General features: G+C 39.3%; 1 protein-coding gene across 2 annotated transcripts in view; it reads left to right on the forward strand.

The window, feature by feature from the left end:
* Nucleotides 1-18,262, forward strand: part of CCT6B (chaperonin containing TCP1 subunit 6B) — a 35,417-nt gene extending 17,155 nt beyond the window's left edge. For both annotated transcript variants that reach the window (XM_068978351.1, XM_068978352.1), the window contains 7 exons: nucleotides 5,234-5,316; nucleotides 5,822-5,918; nucleotides 6,442-6,589; nucleotides 13,731-13,864; nucleotides 15,602-15,704; nucleotides 17,626-17,698; nucleotides 18,190-18,262. In XM_068978351.1, the coding sequence (XP_068834452.1) occupies nucleotides 5,234-5,316; nucleotides 5,822-5,918; nucleotides 6,442-6,589; nucleotides 13,731-13,864; nucleotides 15,602-15,704; nucleotides 17,626-17,698; nucleotides 18,190-18,262 (711 nt within the window). The remainder of the gene's footprint in view (nucleotides 1-5,233; nucleotides 5,317-5,821; nucleotides 5,919-6,441; nucleotides 6,590-13,730; nucleotides 13,865-15,601; nucleotides 15,705-17,625; nucleotides 17,699-18,189) is intronic.
* Nucleotides 18,263-21,752: the final 3,490 nt, after the last annotated feature.

The following is a 21,752-nucleotide window of genomic DNA, read 5'->3' on the forward strand; positions in this document are numbered from 1 at the left end:
TCTTGCCACTTCAAGGAAACAATAGACAGTATGTATTGGCAATAATAACATTTGAGCTTTCAAACAAAAGTTAGAATTTTGGAAAACTTGTACCTGTCACTTTGAGCTTGACAATTTTCCAATACTTGAAAGACTCTTCTGATAATATTAGTGATGATATTAGCAAATGTGATATTTTTGATGTTGTATAACCATGAAAATTCTTAAAGAGATGGGAACACCAGACCACCTTACCTGTCTTCTTAGAAACCTGTATTTGATTCAAGAAGCGACAGTTAGAACCTTACATGGAACAACAGACTGGTTCAAATTTGGGGAGTATGACATGGCTGTGTAATATCACCCTGTTTATTTAACTTATATGCAGAGTACATCATGCAAAATGCCAGGCTGGATGACTCACCAGCTGGAATCAAGATTTTCAGGAGAAATATCAACAACTTCAGATATGCAGATGATATCTCTTTAATGTCAGAAAGTGAAGAGGACCCTCTTGACGAGGGTGAAAGAGGAGAGAAAAAGCTGGCTTAAAACTCAACATTCAAAAAACTAAGATCATGACATCCAGTTCCATCACTTCATGGCAAATAGATGGAGAAACAATGGAAGCAGTGACAGATTTTATTTTCTTGGACTCCAAAATCACTGTGGATGATGACTGCAGCCATGAAATTAAAAGATGCTTGCTCCTTGAAAGGAAAGCTCTGACCAACCTAGAAAGCATCTTGAAAAGTAGAGACATCACTTTGCTAACAAAGGTCCATGTAGTCAAAGCTATGGTTTTTCCAATAGTCATGTATGGGTGTGAGAGTTGGACCATGAAGAAGGCTGAGCTCCGAAAATTGATACCTTTGAACTGTGGTGCTAGAGAAGACTCTTGAGAGGCTTCTAGTGACTGACCTGAACTGAATGATTTTATTTTAAAGGGACTAATAAATATTGCAAAAATGTCCATTTTAACTTTAGTCAGTGCAGTTCAGTCGCTCAGTCGTGTCCAACTGTTTGCAACCCCATGGACTGCAGCAGCATAGGCTTCTCTGTCCATCTCCAACTCCTGAAGCTTACCCAACCTCATGTCCATTGAGTAAGTGATGCCGTCCAACATCTCATCCTGTCGTCCCCTTCCCCTCCCACCTTCAATTTTTTCCAGCATCAGGGTCTTTTCAAATGAGTCAGTTCTTCCCATCAGGTGGCCAAAATATTGGATTTTCAGCTTTAGCATCAGTATTTCCAAGGAATATTCAGGACTGATCTCCTTTAGGATTGACTGGTTGGATCTCCTTGCAGTCCCAGGGACTCTCAAGAGACTTCTCCAGTGCCACAGTTCGAAGGCATCAAGTCTTTGGTGCTCAGCTTTCTTTACAGTCCAACTCTCAAATTCATACTTGACTACTGGAAAAACCATAGCCTTGACTAGACGGACCTTAGTCAGCAAAGTGATCTCTCTGCTTTTTGATATGCTATCTAGGTTGGTTATAGCTTTTCTTCCAAGGAGCAGCGTCTTTTAATTTCATGGCTCCAATCACCATCCACAGTGATTTTGGAGCCCCCAAAAATAAAGTCTGTCACTGTTATCATTGTTTCCCCATCTATTTGCCATGAAGTGATGGGACCAGATGTCATGATCTTAGTTTTATGAATGTTGAGTTTTAAGCCTACTTTTTCACTCTCTTCTTCCACTTTCATCAAGAGGCTCTTTAGTTCTTAATTACTCTCTGCCATAAGGGTGGTGTCATCTGCATATCTGAGGTTATTGATATTCCTCTCGGCAGCCTTGACTCCAGCTTGTGCTTCATCCAGCCTGGCATTTCGCATGATGTATTCTGCATATAAGTTAAATAAGCAGGATAACAATATACAACCTTGACGTACTCCTTTCCTGATTTGGAACCAGTCTGTTATTCATGTCCAGTTCTAACTGTTGCTTCCTGACCTGCATACAGATTTCTCAGGAGGCAGGTCAGGTGGTCTGGTATTCCCATCTCCTGAAGAATTTTCCACAGTTTGTTGTGATCCACACAAAGGCTTTGGTGTAGTCAATAAAGCAGAAGTAGATGTTTTTCTGGAGCTCTCTTGCTTTTTTGATGATCCAGCGGATGTTGGCAATTGGATCTCTGGTTCCTCTGCCTTTTCTAAATCCAGCTTAAACATCTGAAGTTCATAGTTCACGTTCTGTTGAAGCCTGGCTTGGAGAATTTTGCACAGTACTTTGCTAGCATGTGAGATGAGTGCAACTGTATGGTAGTTTGAACATTCTTTGGCATTGCCTTTCTTTGGGATTGGAATGAAAACTGACCTTTCCAGTCCTGTGGCCACTGCTGAGTTTTCCAGATTTGCTGGCATATTGAATGCAGCACTTTCACAGTATCATCTTTTCGGATTTGAAATAACTCAACTGGAATTCCATCCCCTCCACTAGCTTTGTTTGTAGTGATGCTTCCTAAGGCCTACTTGACTTGCCCTCCACTAGCTTTGTTTGTAGTGATGCTTCCTAAGGCCCACTTGACTTTGCATTCCAGGATGTCTGGTTCTAGGTGAGTGATCACACCATCATGGTTATCTGGGTCATGAAGATCTTTTTTGTATAGTTCTTCTGTGTATTCTTGCCATCTCTTCTTAATATCTTCTGGTTCTGTTAGGTCCATATCATTTCTGTTCTTTATTGTGCCCATCTTTGCGTGAAATGTCCCCTTGGTATCTCTAATTTTCTTGAAGAGATCTCTAGTCTTTCCCATTCTATTGTTTTCCTTTATTTCTTTGTATTGATCATTGAGGAAGGCTTTCTTATCTCTCCATGCTCTTCCTTGGAACTCTGCATTCAAATGGGTATATCTTTCCTTTTCTCCTTTGCTTTTCACTTCTCTTCTTTTTTCAGCTATTTATAAGACCTCCTTAGACAACTGTTGTGCCTTTTTGCATTTGTTCTCCTTGGGGATGGTCTTGATCACTGCCTCCTGTACAATATCATGAACCTCCATCCATGGTTCATCAGGCACTCTGTCTGTCAGATCTAATCTCTTGAATCTGTCTGTCACTTCCACTGTATAATTGTAAGGGATTTGATTTAGGCCATACCTGAATGTTCTAGTGGTTTTCCCTACTTTCTTCAATTTAAGTCTGAATGTGGCAATAAGGACATGATCTGAGCCACAGTCAACTCCTGGTCTTGTTTTGCTGACTGTACAGAGCTTCTCCATCTTTGGCTGCAAAGAATATAATCAATCTGATTTCGGTATTGACCCTCTGGTGATGTCCATGTGTAGAGTCTTCTCTTGTGTTGTTGGAAGAGGGTGTTTGCTATGACCAGTGCGTTCTCTTGGCAAAACCCTGTCAACCTTTGCCTTGCTTCAGTTTGTACTACAAGGCCAAATTTGCCTGTTAGTCCAGATGTTTCTTGACTTCCTACTTTTGCATTCCAGTCCCCTATAATGAAAAGGACATCTTTTTTGGATGTTAGTTCTAGAAGTTCTTATAGGTCTCCACAGAACCATTCAACTTCAGCTTCTTCAGCATTACTGTTCGGGGCATAGACTTGGATTACTGTGATATTGAATGGTTTGCCTCGGAAATGAACAGAGATCATCCTGTTGTTTTTGAGATTGCATCCAAGTACTGCATTTTGGACTCTTTCGTTGACTATGATGGCTACTCCATTTCTTCTATGGGATTCTTGCCCACGGTAGTAGATATCATGGTCCTCAGAAGTACATTCACTCATTTCAGTCCATTTTAGTTCACTGATTCCTAAAATGTCAATGTTCTCTCTTGCCATCTCCTGTTTGACTACTTCTAATTTACCTTGATTCATGGACCTAACATTCCAGGTTCCTATGCAATACTGCTCTTTATAGCATCGGACTTTACTTCCATCCCGAGTCACATCCACAGCTGGGTGGTGTTTTTGCTTTGGCTCTGTCATTTCATTCTTTCTCGAGTTATTTCTCCACTGATCTCCAGTAGCCTATTGGACACCTACCGACCCGGGGAGTTCCTCTTTCAGTGTCTTATCTTTTTGCCTTTTCATACTGTTCATGCGGTTGTCAAGGCAAGAATACTGAAATGGTTTGCCATTCCCTTCTCCAGTGGACCACGTTTTGTCAGAACTCTCCACCATGACCCATCCGTCTTGGGTCGCCCTATATGGCATGGCTCATAGTTCATTGAGTTAGACAAGGCTGTGGTCCATGTGATCAGTTTGGTTAGTTTTCTGTGATTGTGGTTTTCATTCTGTCTGCCCTGTGATGGAGAAGGATGGAAGATTCCTGATGGGAGAGACTGACTGAAGGGGAAACTGGGTCTTATTCTGGCTTGGTAAATCTTTAATCCAATTTCTGTTGATGGGCGGGGCTGTGTTTCCTCCCTGAGGCCAAACTATGGTGGAGGTAATGAAGATAATGGTAATGAAGGTAAATCTCCTTCAAAAGATCTGGTGGAGGCTCTGCTGCACTCCCCGACCCCGACCCCGCAGTAGACCACTGCCGACCCATCCCTCTTCTGGTGACTCCTGGACACTCCAGGCAAGTCTCAGTCAGTCTCTTGTGGGGTCATTGCTCCTTTCTCCTGGGTTCTGGTGCACACAAGGTTTTGTTTGTGCCCTCCTAGAGTCTTTATCCCTAGTCCTGTGTAAGTTCTGGCGGCTCTATGGTGGGGTTAATGGCGATCTCTTCCAAGAGTGTTTATGCCATACCCAGCTCCGCTGCACCCAGAGCCCCTGCCCCTGCGGCAGGCCACTGCTGCCCTGTACCCCTGCAGGAGACACTCAAACACTCAGAGGCAGGCTCAGTCTCTGTGGGGTCTCCTGGTGTGCACAGAGGTTTTATTTGAGCCCTCAGAGCATCTCTGGTGGGTATGGGGTTTGATTCTAAATGTGATTTTGCCCCTCCTACCATCTTGCTGGGGCTTCGCCTTTCCCCTTGGATGTGGGGTATCTTCTTTTGGTGGGATCCCACATTCTACTGTTGATGGTTGTTCAGCAGCGAGTTGTAACTTTGGAGTTCTCGCAGGAGAAGATGAGTGCACGTCCTTCTACTCCACTATCTTTTTTCCCCCTTTTTTTTTCCCATATTATAATTTTAACTTATAATATGATAAGTATTATAGATACAGATCACATAAACGAAAGCTCTTTGGGTTCTTAGTAATTTTTAAGATTGTGAAGCAGTGTTGAGACCAGAAAGTTTGAGAACTATTGCCTTAAAACATGCTTATAATTTTTATGCTAATTTGATTATAGGGAATTGATCCATTTTCCTTAGATGCTCTTGCAAAACATGGCATTTTAGCTCTTCGTAGAGCAAAAAGAAGAAACATGGAAAGGTAAGCTTGCTGATAATTATGTATCTTAAGTTTTTTTATAGATTAAATTGAAATTATCCTGTGTGTATTCCTTTTAGCTTTTATGTCAGTGTTGTTGAACAAAAAGTAACATTCAGTTCAGTTCAGTTGCTCAGTCCTGTCTGACTCTTTTTGACCCCATGGACTGCAGCACGCCAGGCCTCCCTGTCCATCAGCAACTCCTGGAGTTTACCCAAACTCATGTCCATTGAGTCAGTGATGCCATCCAACCATCAAATAGTAGCATACACATTTCAAATTTTGTTCAGTTTCAGTAAATAATGGAAGTGTTAAAAATCAAGATTGTTAATACATCTCAACTTTTTCTCATGAGATCCTCAGAAGGTTTTCATCTTAAAACAGATTTGAAAATAATACAATATAATGACAATGCAGTCTTCTGTGTTAGATTGTCTTTTTCACCTTTAACAAATTATTCTGTATATTTTTCATAACCAAAGCTATGGTGTCATATATGTAATTTCAGACTCTCTCTTGCTTGTGGTGGAGTGGCTGTGAATTCTGTTGAAGACCTCAGTGTAGACTGCTTGGGACATGCTGGTCTTGTATATGAATATACATTAGTGAGTATTTCTGTGGGCAGTGGTTATAATGTGAACAGCAAACTTAAAAAAAAAACTAAACTTTTAAATTCACATTTTATGTTATGAGAATCCACAGGATAGATTTTACAGTTTATCTTTCTAAATGTTTCTTAATAGTTCAGATATAACTTAACTGCTTTAACACATATTTGATTAATGCTATGTGATGTGCTCAGTTGCTTCAGTTGTGTCCGACTCTTTGTGACCCTGTGAACCTCAGCCTGCCAGGCTCCAATGTCCATGGGATTTTCCAGGAATACTGGAGTGGGTTGCCATGCCTTCCTCCAGGGGATCTTCCCGCCCCAGGGATTGGACCCGTGCGTCCTGCGACTCTTGCATTGCAGGCAGATTCTTTACCTGCTGAGCCATCAGGGAAGCCCACATTTAGTTATACTTGATAAGAAAGATTCATACAAAGTTTGGATTCTGATAGTATCAGCTAGGTCTTGATTTCATAATGGCTTTACGTATTAAAGATATATCTCCTTGTATTACCCTTTAGGGTGAGGAAAAGTACACTTTTATTGAGGACTGCATTAACCCTCGCTCTGTCACCTTGTTGGTTAAGGGACCAAATAAGCATACTCTCACACAAATCAAGGATGCTGTAAGGGATGGACTTCGTGCCATCAAAAATGCCATTGAAGATGGTAAGCTCTTTTTTTGTGATAGACACGAACCTCGCATATTTTTAAAGTAGTAATAATCTATTATGGGATGCATAGTATTTTAAAAGATATGAATGATTCAGTTCAGTTCAGCTCAGTCGCTCAGTCGAGTCTGACTCTTTGCGACCCCATGAACTGCAGCATGCCAGGCCTCCCTGTCCATCACCAACTCCCGGAGTTCATTCAAACTCACGTCCATTGAGTCAGTGCTGCCATCCAGCCATCTCATCCTCTGTTGTCCCCTTCTCCTCCTGCCCCCAATCCCTCCCAGCATCAGACTTTTCCAATGAGTCAGCTCTTTGCATGAGGTGGCCAAAGTATTGGAGTTTCAGCTTTAGCATCATTCCTTCCAAAGAACACCCAAGACTGATCTCCTTTAGAATGGACTGGTTGGATCTCCTTGCAATCCAAGGGACTCTCAAGAGTCTTCTCCAACACCACAGTTTAAAAGCATCAATTCTTTGGTGGTCAGCGTTCTTCACAGTCCAGCTCTCACATCCATACATGACTACTGGAAAAACCATAGCCTTCACTAGACAGACCTTTAGTTGGCAAAGTAATGTCTCTGCTTTTGAATTCTCTTATTTCACTTCAGACTGTTTATAGTGAAGTTTTCTCCTTTGGGGTAGTCTTTTCTATAGTTCATTTAATTAAAAAGGTTTTTTTTTGACTGTGCTGGGTCTCTGTCTAGTTGTAGCGAGCAGGGGTGGTGCACTGTGGTGCACGGGGCTTCTCATTGTGTTGGCCTCTCCTGTTGTGGAACACAGGCTGTAGGTGCACAGGTTCAGTAGTTGTGGCACATGGACCCTAGAGCTTGCAGGCTGCAGTAGTTGTGGCTCAGCAGGTGCGGCTCACGGGCTCTAGAGCACGGACTCAGTGGCGTATGGGTTTAGTTGCTTCGAAGCATGTGGAATCTTTCCCGGCCAGGGTTGGAATCCATGTCCCCTGCATTGCCAGGCAGATTCTTATCCACTGCACCACCAGGGATGTACTGAAATATTCTTAATAGTATGCTGCCTTTTTAATTAACTTCTATTTATTAAATGAAAAAACTGATTTAATATTGTAGTATCATTTTTTATTTTTAGAAATTTATTTTTAAAATCATGAAAATGCTTTTACAGCTTAGGACCCATTCCATTTCCTCAGTGCAGTATAATTTTAAGAAAGATTAGGAAAGAATATTTATTGATAATTTATTACCAGCTTCCTTCTAAAAGGAGTTAGGGTTAGATAATTCAATAACATACTATGTAAGTGAGAATAGTAAACACATCATGATAAAATGCTCAACATCATTATTAATTAGGGAAATGAAAATCAAGACCACCCAGAGATACTGTTTTATGGTGATTGCTGCTGCTGCTGCTGCTAAGTCGCTTCAGTGGTGTCTGACTCTGTGCGACCCCATAGACAGCAGCCCACCAGGCTTCTCTGTCTCTGGGATTCTCCAGGCAAGAATACTGGAGTGGGTTGCCATTTCCTTCTCCAGTGCATGAAAGTGAAAAGCGAAAGTGAAGTCGCTCAGTCGTGCCTAACTCTTAGCGACCCCATGGACTGCAGCCTACCAGGCTCCTCCGTCCATGGGATTTTCTAGGCAAGAGTACTGGAGTGGGGTGCATGATGGCAGTAATCAAAAACCTGGACAATAATGATGAAAATGTGGAGAAATTGGAACCTTTATACGTTGCTGGTGGAAACTGTTGAAAAACAGGCAGTTCCTCAAAGATTAAATATAGTTACTCTGTGACCAGCACATCAGCTCTTAGGTGTGCATACAAGTAAGGTAAAAATGTGTCTGCACACCAAAAATACACATGAATGTTCATAGTAGCCAGCCAGTGGAAACAATCCAAATATCCATTAGCTGATGAATAGATAAATAAAATGTAGTATATCTATACAATGGAGTATTATAAAGGAATAAATACTGATATATGCTACAATATTGATGACCTTGAAAACATTCTATAATGTAAAAGAATCTAGGCACAAAAGTCTGTGTGTTATATGATTCCAGAAAAGGCAAGGCCATAAAAAGTAGATTAGTAGTTGTGATTGTCAGGGGCTGGGGGAAGAGGAAATAGGGAATGATTGCTAGTGGGTACAGGGTACTTTTAGGAAAGTATTTTGGGATTAGAATGGAGGTGGTTGCAGAGTCATGTGAATATACTGGAAACTACTGGGAAGTGCACTTTTTTTTTGGCCGCATAGCACAGAATCTGGGATTCCCTAACCAGGGATCGGGCCCACGCCCCCTGTGGCAGAAGTGTAGAGTCTTAACCACTGCACCAGTGTAAAAGGCTGAATTTTATGGTATGTGAATTGTATCTCAAAAAAATAGAGTAACTCTATAAACAATATATCAGATTTGTCTGATAAGCAAAAACATAAATGTGAAATAATGGTAGAACAGAAGCTGAGATGGAAAATTAGAACCTAGGAAAATAGAATATGGATATAGCACACATAATAGTCACTGTAATATTTAATCTGCCAGAACATAGAGATACAATCAGCTATATAGTTTTCATTATTGAAAAGGAGAAATCACAGCAGTTCCTAAATTGAAAAAATATGGGAGTTGGTATGAGAGCCTACTTCTTATAGTCACTTTTGATGAAAGCTAGTAGTATTTTTTAAAAAAGATAAACATATGATTCAGCATGAAGGCTTTGGTAGTTCAACCTGGTTCTTAGGCTTTAGAATACAAAGACAAATGGACTATTAAAAAAAATCACTTCAACCTCTTAGTTTTTTAAGAAATAATTTATCTAGGTAATTGACATATTATGAACTACACATGTTTAAAGTATACATACAGCCATGAAACAGTCCCCTCAGTCAAGATAATGAATATATTTATCACCCTGAAAAGCTACCTCATTGTCCCTTGGTAATCCTTCCTTCCTCCTCTGCCTGTGTCACCCTGCCCGTAGGCAGCCTCCTGGGCGCAACAGGAAGTCAGCTTTCTGTTGCTATAGATTAGTTTGCATTTTTTAGAATCTTGTATGAGTGGAATAATACACTATGTATTCTTTTTTTTTTTTGGTTTGGCTTCTTTTACTCAACATAATTATTGTAAATTAATTAATGTTATTATATTGATCAGGGTTCATTCATTTTATTGCTAGATAGTATTCCATTATATTAATATACTACAGTTTATTTCATCAAATTCACCTATTGATGAACATTTGGTTGTTTACAGTTCTTGGCTATAGCAAATAAAGTTATTATGGACATTTGTGTACAAGTCTTTGTATGGACATATGCTTGATGGACATAAGTTTGGGTGAACTCCGGGAGTTGGTGATGGACAGGGAGGCCTGGTGCGCTGCAATTCATGGGGTCGCAAAGAGTCGGATACGACTGAGCGACTGAACTGATGCTTTCATTTGCCTTGGGTAAATGGCTAGGAAAGCAATGCTATGTTTTAACTTTTTAGAAATTGCTCAACTGTTTTGTCGTGTACTATTTTACATTTCTGTTGGTTGTTCTGCATCCTTACCAATAGTACTGGGTATGGTCAGTCATGTTAACTTTAGCCATTCTAAAATTTTAAAAATGAAACTGTAATTTTAATTTGCATTTTCTTAATGATCATTGATGGTAAGCATCTTTTCATGTGCTTACTAGCTATCCATATCTTTGGGGAAGTTTCTGTTCAAATCTTTTGCCCTTTTAAAAATTGGGTTGTTTGTTTTCTTATTGTTGAGCTTGAGAGTTCTTTATATATTCTGGATACAAATACCTTTTCAGATATGTGATCTGTAAATATTTTCTGCTGCTCTGTAGTTTGTTCTGTTATTCTCTCAACAGTGTATTTCAAAGAAGAATTCTTAATTTTGATGAAGTATAATTTATCGGTTTTCCTTTCATGGATTATGCTTTTGGGTGATATCTAAAAAATCTTTTATCTACCCAAGGTCGCAACATTTTTCTTTTAGAACTGTCAGTCTTTGGTTTGTGCAGTGTCTACCACCATCTATCACAGAACATCTTTCATCTTGCAAAACTGAAACTCTGTACCCGCAATAACTTTCCATTCTCTTCTCCCCCAACCCCCGGAGACCACCATTCTACATTCTGTCTTTATGATTCTGACTGTTCTATGTACTTGATATGAATGGAATCATACAGTTTTTGTCCTTTTGTCAATGGCTATTTCGCTGAGTATAATGTCTTCAGGGTTCATCCATGTTATATTATTAGCATGTTTCAAAATTTCCTTCCTTTTAAGGCTGAATAATATTCTATTGTAGATATATACCACATTTTATTTATCCATTCTTTGTTTTTTTCTTGGCCACAGCTTGTGACTTGAGGGATCTTAGTTCCCTAACAGGGACTGAACCCGTGACCACAGTCCTACCCACTGGACTGCCAGGGAATTCCCTATCCCCTCATCTGCATTGGCAGGCAGACTCTTCACCACTGAACCACCAGGGAAGCCCTGGAGTTTTCTGCATGGGAGGATTCTAACCACAAATTCAGTCTCTTTTATAGATACAGGACTGTTCAGGTTGTCTGTTTTTCTTGAGTGAGCTTTAGTACTTTGTGCCCTTCAAGAAATGTGTCCACTTCATCTAAGTTAAGATCATACTGCCCTGAACTAATCTGATTTGCTGCCTATTTGTGGTAGAAAAAGTTATATTGGAACATAGATGCCCCCGTTTACTATGTATTGTCTGTGACTTTGTGCTATGCTAGCAGAATCGAATAGTTGCAGAAGAGATGGCATGGCCTACACAGCCTAAAATATTCATTACCTGGCCTTTTGCAGAAAGTTTGCTAACCCCTGATCTTTGTTTTCAAATTTACTGGCATTAAGTTGTCTGTAATATTACTTTATTATCCCTTTAATATCTGTAGAATCTGTAGTGACAGATTTCTACACTGTTCTCATTTCATTTCATGGATCATTTTTATTTCATTGATTTCCACTTTGATCTTTACTATTTTCCTTCTTCTGCTTACATTAGTTTTCATTTGTTCTTCATTGGTTTGAGACCTTTGTGCTTTTCTAATATGGGTGTTTAGTGATGTAAATTTCTCTTCAGTTACTGCTTTAGTAACTTCCCACACTTATTGGTATGTTGTGTTTTTACAGGAGAATGGGATCTGGGAAGTTTTCAAAGCTACTGGTAATGTTCTGTTTCTAAAACTGGGTGGTAGGTACATGGGTACATTTATTTGTATATTTATTCTTTATATCTTATACATGTAAATACTCTTTTGTGTTTATTCAGTATTTAACAAGGAGCTTTTAGAAAGTGTGAATGGGAGGTGAGGCTGTGATAACCTTGTGGGTAGACAATTCTCTTGAGCAGTTACGTTGTACAATGAAGCAGAGAAAGGGGGTTGTAATTAAAGAATGATGTAGGATAAAAGGAGAGATTCTCTTTGTGTTTATTACTTTAAACATGGATGATTCCAAAGCAAGTTTACTAATTCAAAGAAGAGTAAATAAACTTTATAAAACCATACCAGCAGGTGTAAGAGTTATATCCTCAATTGAAAATTGATGTGTTTTAACCAGAGCTTTTGCCTTAAAATAATAACACCTAATTTTTTTCTCAAACAGTTTGGGTCTGCTTATACAAGGAAGCAAATACTTCCTTGAGTTCTGAGAATTGCATACCAAAAACTATGGCCAGTTTATGTTGGCCTAGCATTTTTTTTCAAATCAAATGCTGTTATTAGTTGTCTGCAACAATAAATTTTAAGTAACTACATTTTAAGTGTAGTTATAAAAGAGAAGGATGAAGGTATGTCTGCTTTTATAAACAATGAAATAAGCTGTTTGTAGCCAGCTGTTACCTGTTCAATTCAGTCCAGTCACTCAGTCGTGTCCAACTCTTTGCGAACCCATGAACTGCAGCACGCCAGGCCTCCCTGTCCATCACCAACTCCTGGAGTTTATTCAGACTCAAATCCATTGAGTCGGTGATGCCATCTAACCATCTCATCCTCTGTCGTCCCCTTCTCCTCCTGCCTTCAATCTTTCCCATCATCAGGGTCTTTTCCAATGAGTCATTTTTTCTAATCAGGTAGTCAAAGTAGTGGAGCTTCAGCTTCAGCATCAGTCCTTCCAATGAATATTCAGGACTGACTTCCTTTAGAATTGACTGGTTGAATCTCCTTGCAGTCCCAGGGACTCTCAGGAGTCTTCTCCAACACCACAGTTCAAAAGCATCAAGTCTTTGGCACTCAGCTTTCTTTATAGTCCAACTCTCACATCCATACATGACCACTGGAAAAACCATAGCTTTGACTAGACGGACCTTTGTTGGCAAAGTAATCTCTCTGCTTTTTAATATGCTGTCTATGTTGGTCATAACTTTTCTTCCAAGGAGTAAGCGTCTTTTAATTTCATGGCTGCAATCACCATCTGCAGTGATTTTGGAGCCCCCCAAAATAAAGTCTGACACTGTTTCCACTGTTTCCCCATCTATTTGCCATGAAGTGATGGGACCAGATGCCATGATCTTAGTTTTCTGAATGTTGAGCTTTAAGCCAGCTTTTTCCACTCTCCTCTTTCACTTTCATCAAGAGGCTCTTTAGTTCTTCATTACTTTCTGCCATAAGAGTGGTGTCATCTGCCTGTCTGAGGTTACTGATATTTCTCCTGGCAATCTTGATTCCAGCTTGTGCTTCATCCAGCCTGGCATTTCTCATGGTGTACTCTGCATATAAGTTAAATAAGCAGGGTGACAACATACAGCCTTGACGTACTCTTTTCCTGATTTGGAACCAGTCTGTTGTTCCATGTCCAGTTCTAACTGTTGCTTCCTGGCCTGCATACAGATTTCTCAGGAGGCAGGTCAGGTGGTCTGGTATTACCATCTCTTGAAGAATTTTCCACAGTTTGTTGTGATCCACACAGTCAAAGGCTTTGGCATAGCACATCTGTACTGTGCTTAATTATTTACTGATGTATAACTTTAGGATGTTTCATAAGACATCTGAGTAATCACCGAGCTGTGTGACTTATTTTATTTCTCTCTGTATTTAAATATGTTTTAGATGCAGGCAAGATAATAGACCATGAATATCTAGTTGCATTTTTCTCTGTTTCTTCTGTGTGGTATGTCTTGCCAATCATTTTTCCCCCCAATAGGTTGTGTTGTTCCAGGAGCAGGTGCTGTTGAAGTGGCAATAGCTGAAGCTCTAGTTACATACAAGCACACAATACAAGGAAGAGCTCGTCTCGGAGTCCAAGCTTTTGCTGATGCTTTACTCATTATCCCTAAGGTACAACTATCCTAATGGCCAAAGAATAATTGGTTGGACATAAGATGTCTAATGAAATTACCCATAGTAGGTATCACAGTAGAGTAGAAAGACAGGTGTTTGCTTGTATTTCCCTACATAGTTTTAGATGAAGCAGTGAAGTTTTTAGTATAACAGCTCTGAATACTTGTAGGAGTTTCATGAGATGGCTAAATTGCTACTTTGCTTCTGTCTCTGAGCTCCAAAATTTGAAGTTAACTCCAAAAATTTCTTTCAAAAATACTTCATGATTAATCATAATGAAGAAGTTTAGAATGTAAAATTTAACTAGATTTTGAGTAGATCTTTATTTTGTTGGTGGTATCCAAAGTACGAGCACTTTAAATTATGGGAAGTGAGAACTTTTGGCTGTTTAGCACTTCCAAATACAGTACTAGAAAAGGAGAGAAACCCGTTTTTTTTTTCTCCGTATCAATAGAAGGATGGAGAACTACCATTTTTTTCCCCTTTGCCTTAATCTGTTTGTGAACCACTTGGAAATACAGAAAACTATTTCAAATATACTATTAACATGACTTAAACCATCTTACTAAAATATTAGCAAAATCTCTTTGATAACTGCTTTAAAATTATTCATAATTTGTTGAATTTTTGTGAATTAGATATCCATAGTTTTCTTTCTCTGAAGAGGCAAAGTCAGTAGTAGTTGCTACACATTGGTAAATTTGAGTATACATTGAGTGGTACCTCTCTACTCACCTGCTGTTGGTTTAGGACTGCTTGGGAATGAACTTGGCTTGCATTGCAGGTATCACCATCTCTGTTGCTAGAAGTCATGACTCCTCATGTGAACAAAGGGCACAGATATGTTACAAATAAGCAGATTTCCTTTAGCAAATGCTCAGGAAAAACCAGAAAACGTGTGGCTAGAGGGACCAAGCAAACAACAATACCTTCCTACTTCTTCCATTAAAAAAAAAAAAAATCTTTTGCAAAGAGTTGTTATGGAGACGGACCCTGTCAAGGGCCCTTGCCTAGTCCTGGGAAACGAGTTGTCCGAGGAGACACATGCACTGACAGAGCAGAAGACTGCACTGGGGAGGAGTGGTCAAGCGGAAAGCAGAGTATGGGAACCCGGGAGACCTGCTCCTCCTCTTGACTCAGTCTCGGCTTTCTGGTGCTGGGGTTAGTTTCCAGGTTGTCTGCGGCCAGTCATCTTGCTTGTGCTCCTATTTGGTCCAGCCCAGGGCCCTTTCCTGGTGGGCGTGCGCATCTCTCAGTCAAGATGGAGAGTTTCTGGGAGGTTGTCAGGACATATTGTGGGCTTATGTGGTCCCTCTTTTTGGCCCCTCCCAGAGTGATTGGTCTTGGAGGCACCTTGTCAGTTGCCTGTTCTCTGTCAGGACCTCCTGTTGTGAAACAACTTATGCAAGTGGTTATTTTTATGCCTGTCCAGGGTGGATGATTTAGTCCTTAACAGAGGGAAATTAATTTAGCAGGCTGGGGTTGGGGAAACTCTAATGTCTTCAGAATTCAGTGTGATGTACATAGGGGAAATGTTGAAGTGAATATAATAATTACTAGGTACACAAAATAATTAAATTTACATTAAGAATGAAATTCTTCAAAAGGTGATGATTACTACATTATGGGTGTGTTTTCACAAGACTGGAAAGCAGTGCCTTATGTTTTATCTGATATTCTAATATATATGAAGACATTCTATCCATATATTTATTATTATTTTTATTTGTACAGGTTCTTGCTCAGAATTCTGGTTATGACCTGCAGGAAACACTAGTAAAAGTTCAGGCTGAGCATTCAGATTCAAAACAACCTGTTGGCATAGATCTGAACACAGGTAAGACAGTGAGGAAAACTTAGCTGCTTCATAAAAAAGAGGTTATGCTACAGTGACCCAGAATTTATAATAAGGGGGGATGTGGAGGTTTGGATGACTTTTTTATATTAAAAAAAATTATATTTATTTATTTTTGGCTGTACTGGATCTTCATTGCTGCAAGTGCTTTTTTTTTTTTTTTTCCCCTCTAGTTGTGAAGAGCAGGGGCTGCTCGCTTTTGGTGGTGCTTGGTCTTCTCATTGTAGTGGCTTCTCTTGTTGCAGAGCACAGGCCCTAGGGCTTTCAGTCTTCAGTAGCTGAAACACATGGGCTCAGTAGTTGGGGCTTCCAGGCTTGAGACCACAAACTCGGTAGTTATGGCTCACAAGCTTAGCTGCTCTGAGGCATGTGAGATCTTCCCGGTTGCAGGGAACCTGTGTCTCCTGCATTGGCAGGCAGATTCTTTACCAATGAGCCACCAGGGAAGCGCTGACTTTTATATTTAAAGAATGGGTGCCTTTAGTTTACTTTTGAACTTCTTAAAAGCAGATATTCATTATTTAAGCAATAAATAATGAGTTTATTGAGTGCTTGTTATTTGACCAGGGATTCATACAGAACAAAAATAGACAAAAGTCCCTGCCCTTCTGAGCTTATGTTGCAGCAGGAAAAGATAGGCAGTAAATATCATTAATAAGTAAGTACCTTTAACATTTTTAAAAGTAATAAGTTATATGACAGAAATAAAGGAACAGTATAAGGATGATTGTGAATCCTAGAACAGGAGCATGGGGAGGGTGTTTTAATTTAAAGAGAGTGATCAGAGTAGCCTCAGTGAGAATGCCTATTGAACAAAGTCAAAGAAAATTAAGAAATTAGCTACGTGGGAACTAGGGAAAGAATGTCCTAGGCAGAGGGAATAGCCAGTGGGAAAGCCAGTGTCTGGTGTTTTTTGAGGAGGAGATGGGAGATGAGAGAGGTGATAGGTCAGATCACAAGAGGATGTGTGGACCAGTGTGCAGAGTTTGACTTTCTGTGGTGGAACAGGGAGCAATTTTGAGCAGAGGTGTGACATGGTCTGAATGTATTTAAAAGGATCACTCTTGCTATTCTGTGGTGAGGAGTCAACTGAACAACTGAAAGGAATTGCCATTGGCGTTGGCTGCTTTGGAGAAGACTGTGTGGAGCAGGTTGTGGCTAGAGGTCAGCGTTGAGTTCCGACAAGGCTAAGTTTGAGGTTATCTGTTGACTTTAAAATAGACAGTTGGATGTATAAGTTTGAAGCTCAGGAAGGTGGCCCAGATTGGAGATGAAAACTTGGGAGTTGTCAGAGAGAGTGTGTGTGTGTATTTAACATTAGATCTTTTGTTTAATTTGGGTCTTGGTTGCACCACGGGAGATCTTTCATTGCCGCAGTCAGTCTTAGTTGCTCCGTGGCATGTGGGATCTTAGTTCTTCGACCAGGGATCAGATCCCTGTCACCTGCAAGGCAGATTCCTGTCCACTGGACCACCAGGGAAGTCCCAGAGTGTATGTGTTTTAAATCCAGTAGACTGGGTGAGATCACCTAGGGAGTGAGTATAGAGAGAGAAAAGAATCTAGGACTGAGCCTTCGGGTACTCCAGCATTAAGAGCTCAGGAGGAAGGGGAAGAACCAGCAAAGCAGACAGTAAAGGAGCCACTAGTGCAGGGGAGAGACACCAGGCAATGTGGCATCCTGCAAGACAAGTGAGGAAAGAGCAGTGAGGAGGCTGCAGTCGGCTGTGCCAAGTGCTGCTGATGGATGAGGCCTGAGACTCGACCTTCGGGTTCGGCACCATGGAGGCCATCGGTGACCCTGACAATAGTAGTTTTGGCGGTACATGAGATATTGTTAGAATATATAGTCAGTATTAACAGAATATGTCAAGACTGTAGTATTGAAATTGTTTTTGCTTTGCAGGTGAGCCAATGGTAGCAGCAGATGCAGGAGTGTGGGATAACTATTGTGTGAAAAAACAACTTCTTCACTCTTGGTAAGTTTGTATTAATAAGACTTTTAGGGACATAATTGTTAACATTAAGATTTTTCTATTATTTTTGCCACGCTACAGTGGAAAATGGTGAAAAGGCATGGTATCCAGTTATTAAAACTAGCTTCTGTTGTTTTCCAGTCCCTTTTACATTTTAGTTCTAACTGTGGAAATTATAGGAAATGTTAATATTACTGTTTATTTGAGAGGGAAAGGAAGGAAGTTTACTGAAATAGTACCACATGCATAGTGGGAAAAAAAATCAAATGATGTGCTAAAAATGAGTTCAGTTTTGTTGGAATATAAGATTAGGCTTCTACTTTATCAGCAAAGGAGATGGAATTATAATATAGGAGTCTTTATTTATAATGTCTTTGTCTTATCTCACACCAACATCATTGCAGAACAAAGTACCTTTAGTAGCTGGAGATTTCTGGGGGGAAAGGTAAGAGTGAGTTGGTGAGCTTTACTCACCCTGTCATCTTTTCCCTCAGCACTATGATTGCCACCAGTATTCTCCTGGTTGACGAAATTATGCAAGCTGGTATGTCTTCTCTCAAAGGGTGACTGAGTTCAAAATCAACTCTTCTAGAAGCTGAGACTTAGCACGTCTTACATCCAATTCCCATTATGGAGCCTGAGCCATTCTTAATTTTTACACAATAAATGCAGTTTATATTTGTTGGTCTTATTCATCAAGGTATAAAGAACATAAGAAATATTTTCACAGGAAAGAAATATTGACAAAAATAGTTTTCCCTTAGAAGTTCTAACTCCCTACCCTTTATTGTATGTATGATATTTTGATATAACAAGAAAAACATATTTGGTCTTTATCCCTAGTTCTGGCACAAGACCTGCTAAAACCTTTGTAATTTCCTGAGTAATGGGGGTGATGGGAACATTTTTTATTATAGTATTTAGTCTTTGTCCCTGGTTCCTAAGATCTTCTAAGACCCTTGAAATCTCTGGAATTCGTAAGAGTGCTTTTTGTGTGCTAATAAGGTGAGTCTTGATGGCCCCCTAGATGGCTTCAGGCTGGGGGCTGGTTACCAGAGGAACCAACCATGTGATCAGAGAGTTAGGACTTTAAGCCTCATTGCCCTGGGAGGTAAGGGAAAGGGGCTAGAGATTGAGTTACTAATCAATTATACCTATATGATGAAGCTTCTATAGACTAATCCCTAAACTGTGGGGTTTGGAGAGCCTCATAAAGAGCTTTTGGAGAGGTTAGTGCAAATATCCATGTGCTGGAAGGGTGGTGCATGCCAACTCCATGAAGACCAAGCTGCTGTACTCAGGACGCTTATGGACCACCCCATATATACTTCTGCATCTGGCTGTTTATATTCTTTGTAATATCCTTTGCAATAAACTGGTAAGTGTAAGTAAGCGTTTCCCTGAGTTTTGTGAGCTGCCATAGCAAATTATCAACCCTGAGATGGAGGGGATTATGGGAACAGAAGTTGGACAGAGGTGTGAGTAACATGTGGACCCACTGCTTGTTGATTGGTGTCTGAGGTAGGGGGTGATATTGTGGAACTGAGCCCTTAACCTGTGGAGTCTCTGCCAAGTCTTGGTAGTTAGTGTCAGAATTGAATTGTAGGACACTCAGTTGTGTCTGGAGAGCTAGAGAATTAGTTGGTGTGGGAAAACCCCCACACATTTGGTTTCAAATGTTGTGAGTAGAGGAAACAATTTCCCTTTAATATGCTATTGCAGTTTCCATAAAATATAATCTATTCTGATTCTTGCAGCCTTTGGGCAACTTTTAATGAAGAAAATATGGAGCACAGGTTTTAGAGCACTCAAGTCAATTTCCAATTTGTCAGATTCTCAGAGAAAAATGTTTTGTTCTCTCAAAATTCCTCCAGTAACTTCCTGCTGCCACTCTTTCCGCTAATAAACATGACATCACTTTGTGAGTATAGCTTTGCTTTAGTGATCCCTGAAAGTTTATTCTAAGTATAGTTTTATTAGATTTTACCTTGCTCTTTGGTGTGTATGACCAGCAACTTACGTCACTGTTCTGTTAATAGCTCTGGTAGCTCTCTGACTGGATGATTAGATAGAACAAGTTTCATCCGGAAAGGCTGGGATTGTTGGCACCAACACTGGGAAATTTTTTTTTGGCTTTGAATATAGCTATTCTGTATCAGTATTATTGCAATCTCTTTCTTATTCAAAATACTAGAATTAATATATTGTAGTTTTTATTATTTTGGTTAATGTCTATCCGTGGATGCAAGTTGATGAGATTAAAATATGGCAGGTGCATTAATGGAATGTTGGCCTATTAGTGCATGTAGGGCAAAGTTCATTTAACCATTTGATGCCTTACTTGAAAGCATGTAGTCCTATAGTCTGTTTTTCTCCCCCACTTAATGTGTTGTCAGTATCTTTCCAAGTTAATAGCTACACTTGAAATTTATGTGTTCATTCATCCATTCACTTCATTTTTAGCTGTTTCTGAGTATTCCAGTGTATGTCTGTACTATAATGTATTTATACATCAATGGGCCTTTTGATTATTTCTAATTTTACATCAGGGCTTCCCTGGTAGCTCAGTGGTAAAGAATCCCGCCCGCAATGAAGGAGACAAAGGTTCTATCCCTGGGTCCTGAAGATTCCCTGGAGGAGGAAATGGCAACTCCCTCCAGTATTCTTGCCTGAGAAATCCCATGGATTGAGGGGCCTGGTGGTCTAGAGTCCATGGGGTTGCAAAAGAGTTGGACACGACTTAGTGACTAAGCAACAGCAGCAATTTTACATCATTTAAACATCATAGCATTGAATTTTTATCTACATGTCTCCTTGGACACACATGTGAGAGTGTTTGTAGAGATTATACCTAGAAATGGAGCTGGGGTTTAGAGCTCTTCATCTTTATATTTACGAAGTGGTTATACCAGTTTACATTCTTCCCAGTTTAGTTCCATGTCCCTACAACCTTGCCAAGTCTTGGTATTTTTAAACTTCAAATTTTTGCCAATCTAAAGAATATAAAATTATATCCCCTCGTAACAGCAATTGCCTTGATTACTAGTGAAATTGAACATATTTTCATGAATATTTTGACCATTTTCAGTTCTATAATGTTATCTATTCATATTGTTGCCCATTTTATTTTTTTGGATTTGTTTTTCTGGAATTAGATTATCTGTCTATATTTCACAATATTTTCTCCCAGATTGAAACTTTTTCACTTTTGAAAAGTATACAAAAGAATTTGGTACACATACTTTTATATACTGAAATTTATCATTTTTTCTTTTTAGTTTATATTTATTGTGCTTCTATGAAAAATTTTTTACTGCTTCATAATATTTTCTTATATTTCATCAGTTTTAAAAGTTTAATCACATTTAGGCTTTTAATTCATCTGGAATTTATTTTTGTATTCTATGGTATATGTTATGGATCCATTTCTCTCCCCCCGTCCCCCATATTGTTAACCAAATGTTCTTACACCTGTTGATTTGTGAATATATACCAGTGTCCTTTGCATTCCATTTGACTGAATTATCTTTACTTGGGTTTTTGTTTCTCATTTAAATATTTTGTTCCATTGGTCTAGTAATTGTTATTTTATCAATACCACATTGTTTTAATTCTTAAAACTTTATAAATAAAGTCTTGATGTGTGGTAGGATGAGGTTACCAATCCCTTCTTTATTTTCTTCAAAATTGTTTTGGCTCTTCCTAGATCTGTTTTCTCTCTTTTAGGATCAGCTTGTTATATGTTGTATGTTTTGATTAGAATTTTAGAATTTCAATGACTTTATAGTTTATATCAGGTAGAAATATATGTATTCTTCCCACTCATAAATATTTTATATCATTTTGTATCTTACTAAGTGCTTCATTTGTTTTTTTTTAAATTTTAGTAAATGTTTTCATGAATCTCTAAGTGTTTCCTATAAAAATGTATTACATCTCTGGTTAAATTTATTCCTATATATTTTTTAAAGCTATTATAAATACCATCTTTTATAAAATTTATAGTTTTAATTGTACATTGCTGTACTATGGGCCTTCTGTGGCCTTTAATATATTG

The sequence above is a fragment of the Capricornis sumatraensis genome, chromosome 8 (genome assembly GCF_032405125.1).
Source record: "Capricornis sumatraensis isolate serow.1 chromosome 8, serow.2, whole genome shotgun sequence".
Lineage (NCBI taxonomy): Eukaryota > Metazoa > Chordata > Mammalia > Artiodactyla > Bovidae > Capricornis > Capricornis sumatraensis.